Below are 13,608 nucleotides of genomic sequence, written 5' to 3'. Positions count from 1 at the left end.
GTCAGCAAACACCTGGAATTTACCCCACATCTTTCCGGTATCACAGTTGCTTCACAGCTCCAGGCTAGATTCCTGGCTTGGGTCACTGTCGGTGCGTCTCCACATTCTCCCTGCGTCTACGTGGATTTCCTCCTGGTGCTCCAGTTTCCTCCCACAGTCCAAAGATGTGCAGGTTAGGTGGATTTGCTATGCTAAATTGCCTTTAGTGTCCAAAAAAGATTAGGTGGGGTTACTGGGATAGGGTGGGGTGCTCTTTCCAAGCGCCAGTGAAGACATGACAGGCCGAATGGCCTCTTTCTGCACTGTAACTTCTATGATCTACGAACATGACTTAAGGGCTAGAAAATAACTTGAATGCTGTTAAGTGATTGTTATTAGCCAAACTACAGGAGTCATTATTTTACAGTAATGCCCTCCTCTGTAGGCTTGTTTTATTTGTTCTTGGGATGTGGGCGTCACTGGCTGGGACAGCATTTGTTCCCACCCCTAATTGCCCTTCAGTAAAAAGCAGTTAAGAGTCAACCACATCGCTGTGTGTGTGTCTGGAGTCACATGTAGGCCAGACCAGCTTAAGACAGCACATTTCCTTCCTTGAAGGACATTAATGAACCAGATATTTTAAAAAAAAATTTTTTTACAACAATCGGCAATGGTTTCATGGTCATACAGATTGAATTCAAATTTCACCATCTTCCATGGTGGGATTAAAGCCCAGCACCCCAGATCATTATTACCCTGGGTCTCTGGATTGCCATTCCAGTGACAATACCACTACACCATAGTCCCCAAAATCAACCACACCAAATCAATTCGAAATATAATAATTGCCAACATTTTCTGTTTTTAACAATATGATTCGTTTAAATAATTTTGTTTACTTAATGGAGTCAAGGGCTTCGAAGTCCAATGAGAAATGTTGCTAAACTTCCTCTTTTTCAGCCAATCAGGCCCATCCATCCAGAACCATTTCCACACTCTCCCCTGTAACTAGTAAAAACATGCTCCTTGTTATTGCAACAGCCATGTTTGTCTGAAACACTCCTTCGCCTACAGAGATTTCAAGTAGATAGCCGTGCATGCCAAACTGAGGAAAACTTTCGGGAACTTCGGTAAAGTGGGAATACGTAAATCAGTCAAGAATTCACCCCGAGTTATTCAAAATTCCACATCTGGCGGGCAGGTCGAAAATTAAGTTTTTTCTTTACATGAAAAAATGAAGATTGGTTTTAGAATTCAAAAACTCCCCCATTTTAAACCTCGGCTCTGGGGTGGGTGGGCGAGGGGAAGCAAAGCAGTGGAGTGGCTCACGCCAGCTTTGTGCACCTCACTGAAAACACTCAAGAGAAAAATCCAAGGCAGGCAAACATTTTGTTTCGAGCAGTCAGGGTCTGACGCGAGAGGGAGGGGAGGGAAAGAGAGAGAGCCAAAAATGCTTACCCAGAACAAGAAATTGAAGCCAAACAGTAGGTATTTAACGCACTTCATGCCGCCGTGCACCATTTTGATGCTGAGGAACGGGTCGAGTTTGTAGACGTCGGGGAGGCTTTTTTTTTCCCTCCTCTTTTAGGTTGCTTCTTGAGCTGGGGATAATCTCCGACTACGAGGTGGATTTTCTTTCTCCTCTCCCTCTCTCCGTGTTTTGCGTTCCGGAGGCGAGTCAGCAGACGCGCCAGAGGAATGCGACCTCGCCCTTGGCTAGATTGCTCTCAGGTGTGTGGAATAAAGCTGCCGCGTTTGGACAGTCACTCTCACTAGACAGTCCGTCGTTAGCAGGCCAGGTACTTTATACGCTGTGTATGACAGCGAGCCCGCCTCTGGTTAGTGCTGGTGCAGAGCCTCTGTGTATTTGCGTCTACCACCACCACCACTTCCTCACTGCTCAGATAAGAATCAGGGCGCGGCGCCTGACGTCTACCACAGCAGCCCTCAGATTAGTTTCCATGGAGATGTTTTGGTGTCGGTCTTAAATCTGCGGTGCATCATATGAGAAGGACTGGACTTTTGAGGGAAAGAGTGGAAGAATAGCCCGAAGTAGAGGGAGGGAGTGTTGATGAAACGCGCACTCCTCTTGTGAAATACGTTCCATTGGCAATGCCAGCCCCTCGCCCTGGAAAATACATCCCCTGTTTTGTTCCACTTTCTCATCGAACGCGTGATTTGAAAAAAATAAATAAAGCAGACGTGTGGAAATGATTTCCCTTTTCTAACCTGTGCAGTGTGGGCCCAGCGACCTCGCATGTGATTCAATGCTGAGATTATGGGCAGCAGCTTCCTGATTTCCGCAGTCACTGGACATTCGCTGCCCCCTTGACGCCCTGTTCAAGCCAGGGCCTGATCGTCCTGACATTCATTTTGACCGCAAATTATGCACCATTTTGCCATTTTCCATCTTTACGATTCACACTGGGCATTAACCATGCAAAACTAGACCCCAGTGTTGCTCGGAAGTAAAGAGTTAAAATTGCATTTTTAAAAATCTTGTACACTCCTTTAAAAAAATTATTGCTGACCATTTCCTCAATGGTGGCTGTCTGTGCCTTCAGTGGTCTAAAGCCTTGAGCTAACCAGTTCCAGTTTCCTGTACGTACATGCTGGCGAGAAGGCCAAGGGTTTGTCTGTTAACTATTATATGGACATGAAAATAAGAAATCCAGATAAAATATTCCCCACGTCTTTCTTCTTCAGTTCTCTGCCTGATTGTTTGCCAAGCCGCAGTAAAGTGCCACGATATTTTACCGCTGTTGGGTGATAAGGCCGGCGTTGTTCCTCTATCTTAACTAGGACATGATTTGAACCCCATTCCATTGACATTAATCTCAGCCACATACTAACCTCTAGCTAACAGGCCCCAATTTAGTATCCCTGTAGTCTTAACCTTAATATTTTTTTAGTTCTCTCCTGTATGTTGTGTTGGGTGCTCTGGATCCGTGGAAAACATACAGGCCACCAACACTTAAAATAGTGCAACACTATTTTATTAAGTTAGAAACTGTTGAACATACTTTCACTGTGGGTTAACACGATGTTAGATTAAACTAAAGACCTATGCCTGTCCGAACCAGCCTATGCACTCAGCACATGGTGAGGATCTGTGCTGTAAGATGGGAGAGGGGCTAAATGAATATTTTTCGTCAGTATTCACACAGGAAAAAGATAGTGTTGTCAACGAGAATACAGAGATTCAGGCTACTAGACTAGAAGGGCTTGAGGTTCATAAGGAGGAGGTGTTAGCAATTCTGAAAAGTGTGAAAATAGGTAAGTCCCCTGGGCCGGATGGGATTTATCCTAGGATTCTCTGGGAAGCTAGGGAGGAGATTGCTGAGCCTTTGATCTTTAAGTCATCTTTGTCTACAGGAACAGTGCCAGAAGACTGGAGGATAGCAAATGTCCCCTTGTTCAAGAAATCCCCGGGCCCAGATGGGCTACATCCTAGAGTTCTAAAGGAGATAGCTGAAGAAATAGTGGAGGCGTTAGTTATGATCTTTCAAAAGTCACTGGAGTCAGGGAAGTCCCAGAGGATTGGAAAATCGCTGTTGTAACCCCCCTGTTCAAGAAGGGAACAAGGAAAAAGATGGAAAATAATAGGCCAATTAGCCTAACCTCGGTTGTTGTCAAGGTTCTAGAATCCATTGTTAAGGATGAGATTTCTAAATTCTTGGAAGTGCAGGGTCGGATTAGGACAAATCAGCATGGATTTAGTAAGGGGAGGTTGTGCTTGACAAACCTGTTAGAGTTCTTTGAAGAGATAACAAACAGGTTAGACCAAGGAGAGCCAATGGATGTTATCTATCTTGACTTCCAAAAGGCCTTTGATAAGGTGCCTCACGGGAGACTGCTGAGTAAAATAAGGGCCCATGGTATTCGAGGCAAGGTACTAACATGGATTGACGATTGGCTGTCAGGCAGAAGGCAGAGAGTTGGGATAAAATGTTCTTTTTCGGAATGGCAACCGGTGACGAGTGGTGTCCCGCAGGGTTCAGTGTTGGGGCCACAGCTGTTCTCTTTATATATTAACGATCTAGATGACGGGACTGGGGGCATTCTGGCTAAGTTTGCCGATGATACAAAGATAGGTGGAGGGGCAGGTAGTATGGAGGAGGTGGGGAGGCTGCAGAAAGATTTAGACAGTTTAGGAGAGTGGTCCAAGAAATGGCTGATGAAATTCAACGTGGGCAAGTGCGAGGTCTTGCACTTTGGAAAAAAGAATAGAGGCATGGACTATTTTCTAAACGGTGACAAAATTCATAATGCTGAAGTGCAAAGGGACTTGGGAGTCCTAGTCCAGGATACTCTAAAGGTAAACTTGCAGGTTGAGTCCGTAATTAAGAAAGCAAATGCAATGTTGTCATTCATCTCAAGAGGCTTGGAATATAAAAGCAGGGATGTACTTCTGAAGCTTTATAAAGCATTAGTTAGGCCCCATTTAGAATACTGTGAGCAATTTTGGGCCCCACACCTCAGGAACGACATACTGGCACTGGAGCGGGTCCAGCGGAGATTCACACGGATGATCCCAGGAATGGTAGGCCTAACATACGATGAACGTCTGAGGATCCTGGGATTATATTCATTGGAGTTTAGGAGGTTGAGGGGAGATCTAATAGAAACTTACAAGATAATGAATGGCTTAGATAGGGTGGATGTAGGGAAGTTGTTTCCGTTAGCAGGAGAGACTAGGACCCGGGGCACAGCCTTAGAATAAAAGGGAGTCACTTTAGAACAGAGATGAGGAGAAATTTCTTCAGCCAGAGAATGGTGGGTCTGTGGAAGTCATTGCCACAGGGCTGTGGAGGCCGGGACGTTGAGTGTCTTTAAGACAGAAGTTGATAAATTCTTGATTTCTCAAGGAATTAAGGGCTATGGAGAGAGAGCGGGTAAATGGAGTTGAAATCAGCCATGATTGAATGGTGGAGTGGACTCGATGGGCCGAATGGCCTTACTTCCACTCCTATGTCTTATGGTCTTAAGAAGGGAAGTAGAGACAACCCCGGTAACTATAGACCAGTGAGCCTTACTTCTGTTGTGGGCCAAATCTTGGAAAGGTTTATAAGAGATAGGATGTATAATCATCTGGAAAGGAATAATTTGATTAGAGATAGTCAACACCGTTTTGTGAAGGGTAGGTCGTGCCTCACAAACCTTATTGAGTTCTTTGAGACGGTGACCAAACAGGTGGATGAGGGTAAAGCAGTTGATGTGGTGTATATGGATTTCAGTAAAGCGTTTGATAAGGTTCCCCATGGTAGGCTACTGCAGAAAATATGGAGGCATGGGATTCAGGGTGATTTAGCAGTTTCGGTCAGAAATTGGCTAGCTGGAAGAAGACAAAGGGTGGTGGTTGATGGGAAATGTTCAGACTGGAGTCCAGTTACTAGTGGTGTACCACAAGGATCTGTTTTGGGCCACTGCTGTTTGTCATTTTTATAAATGACCTGGAGGAGGGCGTAGAAGGATGAGTGAGTAAATTTGCAGATGACACTAAAGTCGGTGGAGTTGCGGACAGTGCGGAAGGATGTTACAAGTTACAGAGGGACATAGATAAGCTGCAGCGCTGGGCTGAGAGGTGGCAAATGAAGTTTAATGCAGAAAAGTATGAGGTGATTCATTTTGGAAGGAATAACAAGAAGACAGAGTACTGGGCTAATGGTAAGATTCTAGGAAGTGTGGATGAGCAGAGAGATCTCGGTGTCCATGTACATAGATCCCTGAAAGTTGCCACCCAGGTTGAGAGGGTTGTTAAGAAGGCGTATGGTGTGTTAGCTTTTATTGGTAGAGGGATTGAGTTTCGGAGCCATGAGGTCATGTTGCAGCTGTACAAAGCTCTGGTGCGGCCGCATTTGGAGTATTGCGTGCAATTCTGGTCGCCGCATTATAGGAAGAATGTGGAAGCATTGGAAAGGGTGCAGAGGAGATTTACCAGAATGTTGCCTGGTATGGAGGGAAGATCTTATGAGGAAAGGCTGAGGGACTTGAGGCTGTTTTCGTTAGAGAGAAGAAGGTCAAGAGGTGACTTAATTGAGGCATACAAGATGATCAGAGGATTGGACAGGGTGGACTGTGAGAGCTTTTTTCCTTGGATGGTGATGTCTAGCATGAGGGGACATAGCTTTAAATTGAGGGGAGATAGATATAGGACAGATGTCAGAGGTAGGTTCTTTACTCAGAGAGTAGTAAGGGCGTGGAATGCCCTGCCTGCAACAGTAGTGGACTCGCCAACACTAAGGGCATTCAAATGGCCATTGGATAGACATATGGATGATAAGGGAATAGTGTAGATGGGCTTTAGAGTGGTTTCACAGGTCGGCGCAACATCGAGGGCCGAAGGGCCTGTACTGCGCTGCAATGTTCTATGTAAGCTGTAAGCTCTGTCCTTGTAGGAGGCTGTATCCCAAATGAGCGGGAACTCTGATGCCCGCTGTCTTTATAGTGAGTGTGCTCTAACTGGTGATTGGCTGCAGTGTTTGTGTTGATTGGTCTTGCTGTGTGTCCATCAGTGTGTGTGTATCTGCACCATGATATACTGGTGTATATTATGACACTATTCTGTAGGCGATGGGACTGATGAATTGGGAGCACAAGGGTGGAATATATAACTAACTACTTGTACTTCGGGGAATCGAGTCACAGTAATATTGCAGTGTCCTGTATTGTGCTAGCACCAGTAGCCCAGGGTAATGTGAACTCGTTTTGTCCAGCAAATAATGGGTTGGATCTTTAGCCCCTGTTGAGGATTGGAACTGAGGCTGCCAGTTCCCTTGGGGTGGCAGTTGGATTATTCGCATGCAGGAAGCAGATAGCCAATTCACTTCATTAATGGACACATCATGGACATGAGATCAAGGATGGGAGAGGAGGAGCATTTTCAGGATGGCAACCTTTATGTAACTAGTGGAAGGCCACAGGTATCCATGCTGGGGCTACGATTATTAATAATATATTAATTTTTTTGTTAATTAAAAAAAATAACATTTTGGAGTACCCAATTAATTTTTTCCAATTAAGGGACAATTTAGCGTGGCCAATCCACCTACCCTGCAAATCTTTGGGTTGTGGAGGCGAAATTCACGCAAACACGGGAAGAATGTGCAAACTCCACACTGACAGTGACCCAGAGCTGGGATCGTACCTGGGATCTCGGCGCCGTGAGGCAGCAGTGCTATCCACTGCGCCACCGTGCTACCCTAATAATATATATTAATGACTTGGACGAGGGAAGTGAACATACTATTGCCAAGTTTGTGGCCGACACAAAAAATAGTTGCGAAGGCAAGTGGTGAAGATGACACAGAGTCAACAGAGGGATATAGTCAGGTTAGATGAGTGGGAAAAACTTGGCAGATGGAATATAATGTAGGAAAATGTGAAGTTATGCACTTACGTAGGAAAAATAAAGGTGATGAATATTGTTTAAATGGAGGAAAATTGCAGCTCAGAGGGATTTGGGGTCCTCCTGCGTAAATCACAAAAAGCTAGCATGCAAGTTCAGCAGGTAATTGGGAAGGCAAATGGAATGTTGGCCTTTATTTCAAAGGAAATGGAGTATGAAAATAGGGAAGTCCTACTAAAACTATACAAGGCACTAGTTGGATACATCTGGAATACTGTGAACAGTTTTGGTCCCCTTACGTAAGGAAAGATATACTGGCATCAGAGGCAATCCAGAGAAAATTCAACTAGATTGATCCCAGATATGGAGGGATTTTCTTATGAGGGGAGGTTAAGTAGGTTGGGCCTGAGCTCATTGGCGTTTCGAAGAACGAGAGGCGGAATTCTTCAGGTAGATGCTGAGAGGATGTTTCCTCTTGAGGGAGAGTTTTGGACCAGAGGGCATAATCCCAGATTAAGAGGTCACCTATTTAAGACAAAGATGAGGAGGAATTTCTTCGCTCAGGGTGCAATTAATCTGAGGAATTCTTTACCGCAGAGAGCAGTAGAGATTGGGTCATCAAACATGTTCAAGGTTCAGATAGACAGATTTTTAATCAGCGAGGGAATCGCGAGGGAAGCGAGGGATAAGGGAGAAAGTGGAGTTGAGAATTATATCAAATCAGCTATGGTCTCATTGAATGGTGAGCAGACTCACGTTGAGTGTCCCACTTCTGCTTCTATATCTTATGGTCTTATTATGGCTGAGTGTCTTAGACTGACAGGGATTTTATAGTCAACCTTGAACTCTTCACAGATGAGTTGCCTGGAGATGCAGCCTCCCAGCAGCATATGGAGGATCTAGTGGTGCAGCCAGACTGTCCCTCCCTGCCTGCCTGAGTCTAGCTGCAGTTGCAGGCTCCACTGTGGATAAGATGTCCAGGCCCACTCAATGGTGGCCTAGGCTGCTTGATCTGTTTTCTATTTTACATTCAAACATGTTGGAGAGAGGGCATCTCCATTTTGGGGTGCTTTCTTTCAGTTACCTGGAAGTCGCCTCATATTGGCCCTCCAGCCTCGAGAACCTACTCAACCTCCTTAACTGGACGCTAATCCCAGAACCTGCTCAACCTCCTTAACTGGATGCTAATCCCGCTAACTGACTATTAATGGACCCATTTGGGGAAAATCACATTGAGTGTTTTCCCACAGTGAAAGCTTCTGACCCCCATTTAATCCTGTTGGCTGAATCCTGAAGCCCCGTGGGAGCAGCCAGTCCAATCATCGTGAAAGAAAGGCTTGTATTTGTATAATATTTTTCATGACTACAGGCTTCACAGCCAATGAAATGTAGCCATTGTGGCATTGTAGGAAACTGTGATGTGTTTGATGTATCAGTGCACAACTGATCCTGACTAATATTGCTGATTACCCCAGAGGCGCATTGTTGAGTACAAACTGTTGACCTTCACAGCTGTTATGCATGCACTGCCTATGGAGATGACTTGGAGGTTAGGTTGCAGCATGCGGTATAACTCACTGATAGCTTCCACAAGGATGTTCCTGTGTGAACTGAATTTAACAGCACATTGATTTCTCTAAACTGGTGCGTAAATTCCAGAAAGTGGGTGCCATACGCTACCCATGGCTTCTGAACAAGTTCTCTTACCTTCATTCCTCCTATTCGTCTTCCTCTAGAAAAGCAGATACAGGAGTCTTAACAATAAGAAACCATTACTGCCTCATTAGGAGTTGGGAATGGGACTAAAGCGTGATCCTGACAACATAAAACAAGGCATCAATTTGCATTTATAGACCACCTTTAACGTAGTAAAATTGCACAAAGTGCTTTTCAGGAGCATAATCAGACAAAAAGTTCGCAAGCTAGCTTTTTGTGATTTATGCATCAGGATCTGCAAATCCCTCTTTGTTGCAGCTTTCTGCAGTCTTTCTCCATTTAAATAACATTCAGCTCCTTTATTCTTCCTACCAAAGTGCATAACTACACATTTTCCTACATTATATTCCATCTGCCAAGGTTTTGCCCACTCACCTGACCTGCCCTTATCCCTCTGTATCAATGTCGTCCTTACCGCTTGTCTCCCCACCTATTTCTGTGGCATCCGCAACCTTGGCAAAAGTACATTCACTTCCCTCGTCCAAGTCATTGATATCTATTGTGAAATAAATGTGGCCCCAGCACAGATCCCTGTAACACTCCACTAGTTACAGATTGCTATCCTAAAAATGCCTCTCTATTCAACTCTCTATTCTATCAGTTAGCCAATCCTCTATCCATGCTTATAGACTACCTTCAACACCATGGGTTCTTATTTTATTACTCTACTTTATGAGCAGTATGTTATTGAACACTTGCTCCAGCCTGAAAAATATCTATTGACATTACTCTTGGTTTCCTATTACTCAGCCAATTTTCCATCCATGTTGCTACTGTCCCTTTTATTCCATGAACTATGACTTTGACACAAGACTGCTCTGTGGCATTGTATCAAATGTCTTTTGGAAGCCCATGTACACCACATGAACAGCATTACCTCTCTGTTACCTCTTCAAAAATCTGCAGCACTTGTACTTGTAAAATTATCCAATTTACAAAAGAATCTTTCATGGGATGTGGATGTTGCTGGCAAGGCCAGCTGTTCGTGCCCATCCATAAGTGCCTTAATTTCCTAATACTGCTTCAGGATATCCTGAAAAAGTGCCACATGAACACAAATTCATTATTTCAAAAACCAATTACCAACTTAGTGTAATCACATGAAATGTACGTTAACAACTGATAAGATATTTAAAAACAAGTTGAGAGAAAACTGCAGAAATCTGTAAATTGTGCATGAGAGATCATTTATGTAAAGTTATAAATTATGCCTAAATCAGAATTAGAATAATTTATCGAGTCATAGAGTTTTACAGAACTGAAAGAGGCCCTTTGGTCCATTATGTCTGTGCCGGCCATCAAACAGCTATCTATATTTGTTCAAAAAACTGAATTTCACCGAAATCATAGAATCCCTACAGAGTAGAAGGTGGCCATTCAGCCCATCAAGTCTGCATTGGCCCCTGCTCCGGTAGAGTGCCCTACCTAGGCCCAATCTCCCTCCCCCCTCCCCACCCCCATCCCCTCTTCCCCTTAACCCCACCTAACCTTTGGGCAATATTAGCATGACCAATTCACCTAACCTGCACATCTTTGGACTGTGGGAGGAAACTGGAGCACCCGGAGGAAACCCAAGCTGACATGTGCAAAGTCCACAGTCACCCAAGGTCATAATTGAACCCGGGTACCTGGCACATTGAGGCAGCAGTGCTAACCCTGTGCCACCTTTCAAATTTGCTGTGTCATTCTGGGGCATTTAAATAGTCCAAACAATAGATTTGTTACCAAAATCACCAAATATTAGAAGAAGTGTAAATTTAAATTGCTTGACAAGTGACAACATTGACACTACTTACTTCATGTCTTCTGTAGAGAACAAGTTCTAGGTTTTCAGTAATTTTGACATTAGAATCATTCATTATTGGTTCTGTACATAAGAATGACAATTATCTGGAATTTTATCATGTTCTCAAGTTGTGGTGTTTGAAATCAAGTTCTAAAATAAATTTTGTTCAAAACGTATGTGTTACAACCCCCACGGAGGTCATGGGGTATGGACCATCGGGTTCCCCATGACTCCACGGATTACGAACTACCCCGGTAACGGGCTTCTCCTTTAACGAGGGCAGCCCTCATAATATAAAAACCCCATACCTGGGTGCAGGCCGAGGAGGGAGATCCTTTGGGGAGTGGAGAGTCATTGTGTACAGAGAATAAACCAGTATTGTTGCATCCAGCCTACCGTTCCATGTGTATTCACTCTGCACGGATTCTACAGTATGTTTCCTAGGGAGAAAAAAAGAGTGGCGAAAGTTCAGGATCCAGAGCTGGACTGAGCAGAGTTCAGGTCCAAAGTGTATGGGATGGAGAACACAAGAAAGCAGAATATAGAACTAGAGTTGCTGCCAAACTCTAGGAACCGAATCCCACTGCTACCAAATCCTTATACCCTTCTTCCACTGCTGTGATAGTGCAGTATTACATTGTATTACATAGTATTTACAACACAGAAACAGGTCGGTCGTTCCACAAGGCAAGGGTTTAGATACTTGGATATGGACAAAATGTTTTCAGTAGTTCACCCCTGATTAGAGAAAAAAAATTAGAAATAATTATACTGTTACTAGTGAGTACATTGTTAAATCTAAGTCAAAACATTATGTTTGTTGCTAATCTATATGCTCCTTTGCAAAGGCAAAGAAAGGTTGCTTCCATGGGGTTGGAATAGAGAGAACATTGCAAATGGGGCAAATGAATCAGCCTGCATTGATTCATTTGCTGAACTTGGATTAAAGTAGAAGAGCTTATATGGAGAAATACCATTTAGCTTATGCGTCTATATTCTAAAACTCACTTTCTTTTGTTCAGCCAATAAGTAACAGCAGCTAATTACAAAAAAGTAGCTCTCACTAATCTATGCAAATCTGCAAATGTGCATGGGTGGGTAACAATTGATTTACTGTCGTCTAATCCTGCAAAACATCATACATGTCAATATAATATGATTCCAAAATATTTTTGTCCAATTGTGCATTGAGTTTAAAATATTTTGGGCACATTATGACATAATCTTCTTTGGAATGCTATGGAGTGCTGACACACTCAACTGAGGGAAGTGCAAAATCATTTGCAAATAGTGGACAAATGTCACATCATAGAATACTAGAATTTACAGTGCAGAAGGAGGTCATTCGGCCCATCGCATCCACACCGGCCCTTGAAAAGAGCACCCTACTTAAGCCCACACCTCAACCCTATCCCCGTAACCCAGTAACCCAACCTAACCTTTTTTTTTGACTCTTAAGGGCAATTTATCATGGCCAATCCACCTAACCTGCACATCTTTGGACTGTAGGAGGAAACCGGAGCACCCGGAGGAAACCCACGCAGACACGGGAAGAACGTGCAGACTCTGTGCATAGAGTGACCCAAGACGGGAATTGAACCTGGGACCCTGGAGCTGTGAAGAACTGTGCTGACCACTGTGCTATCGTGCTGCCCACATGATCAAATATGTGATTTGATGTTGTTCATTTGAAGGTCATGTTGAACCAATGTTGGCAATCCTAGCACAGTAGGTGGCAGAGGACTTTGCCAAACCAATCCTAGTGTGAATTGTGTTCCATTTGGTAGGTAAAATGGCTTTTGACCCAATCCTTTACTCACAAAGCAATATCAGAGACCAGGGGCCAAATTCTCCGGAAACGGCACGATGTCCGCGGACTGGCGCCCAAAACAGCGCAAATCAGACGAGCATCGCGCATCTTTGGGGGCCGAGCCCCAACATTGAGGGGCTAGGCTGACGCCGGAGGAATTTCCGCCCCGCCAGCTGGTGGAAAAGGCCTTTGGTGCCCCGCCAGCTGGAGCGGAAATGACATCTCCGGGCGGCGCATGTGCGGGAGCGTCAGCGGCCGCTGACAGTTTCCCACGCATGCGCAGTGGAGGGAGTCTCTTCCGCCTCCGCCATGGTGGAGACCGTGGCGGAGGCGGAAGGGAAAGAGTGCCCCCACGGCACAGGCCCGCCCGCGGATCGGTGGGCCCCGATCGCGGGCCAGGGCACAGTGGGGGCACCCCCCGGGGCCAGATCGGCCCGCGCCCCCCCCCCCCCCCCCCCCCCCCCCCCCCCCCCCCAGGACCCCGGAGCCCACCCACGCCGCATTGTCCCGCCGGTAAGGTAGGTGGTCTCATTTACGCCGGCGGGACAAGCAATTTATCAGCGGGACCTCGGCCCATCCAGGCCGGAGAATCGAGCGGGGGCGGGGCCCGCCAACCGGCGCGGCGCGATTCCCGCCCCCGCCGAATCTCCGGTGCCGGAGACTTCAACAACCGGCGGGGGCGGGATTCACGCCAGCCCCCGGCGATTCTCCGACCCGGCGGGGGGTCGGAGAATGTCGCCCCATATGACTGACAAACCACAGTACAGGCAACTGTACACTGAGGCATTTCTTTAAGCATCTCCTTTTTATAAAAGAAACACATTGCTTGCATTATCATTTACGGTTGTAAGTTACCCACAGACACAGGACTTGATTGTCCGGCCTTGTTACGTTCTCGCTCAAGTGAAACGAGGCCGGTGAATATTTGGAGAGGGCAAAAACGAGATCTGTGCCAGGCGCCAAACAGTT

At 45.3% G+C, this 13,608-nt stretch overlaps 1 protein-coding gene across 1 annotated transcript in view; it reads right to left on the bottom strand.

The window, feature by feature from the left end:
* The window catches only part of cd9a (CD9 molecule a), a 59,967-nt gene extending 58,107 nt beyond the window's left edge, over nt 1-1,860 (bottom strand). Inside the window, exon 1 of the mRNA XM_072471683.1 lies at nt 1,438-1,860. Within this exon, the coding sequence (XP_072327784.1) occupies nt 1,438-1,500 (63 nt within the window). The 5' untranslated portion in view covers nt 1,501-1,860. The remainder of the gene's footprint in view (nt 1-1,437) is intronic.
* Nucleotides 1,861-13,608: the final 11,748 nt, after the last annotated feature.

Source organism: Scyliorhinus torazame, chromosome 13 (assembly GCF_047496885.1).
Source record: "Scyliorhinus torazame isolate Kashiwa2021f chromosome 13, sScyTor2.1, whole genome shotgun sequence".
NCBI lineage: Eukaryota > Metazoa > Chordata > Chondrichthyes > Carcharhiniformes > Scyliorhinidae > Scyliorhinus > Scyliorhinus torazame.
This window is presented reverse-complemented; position numbering and strand designations above follow the sequence as displayed.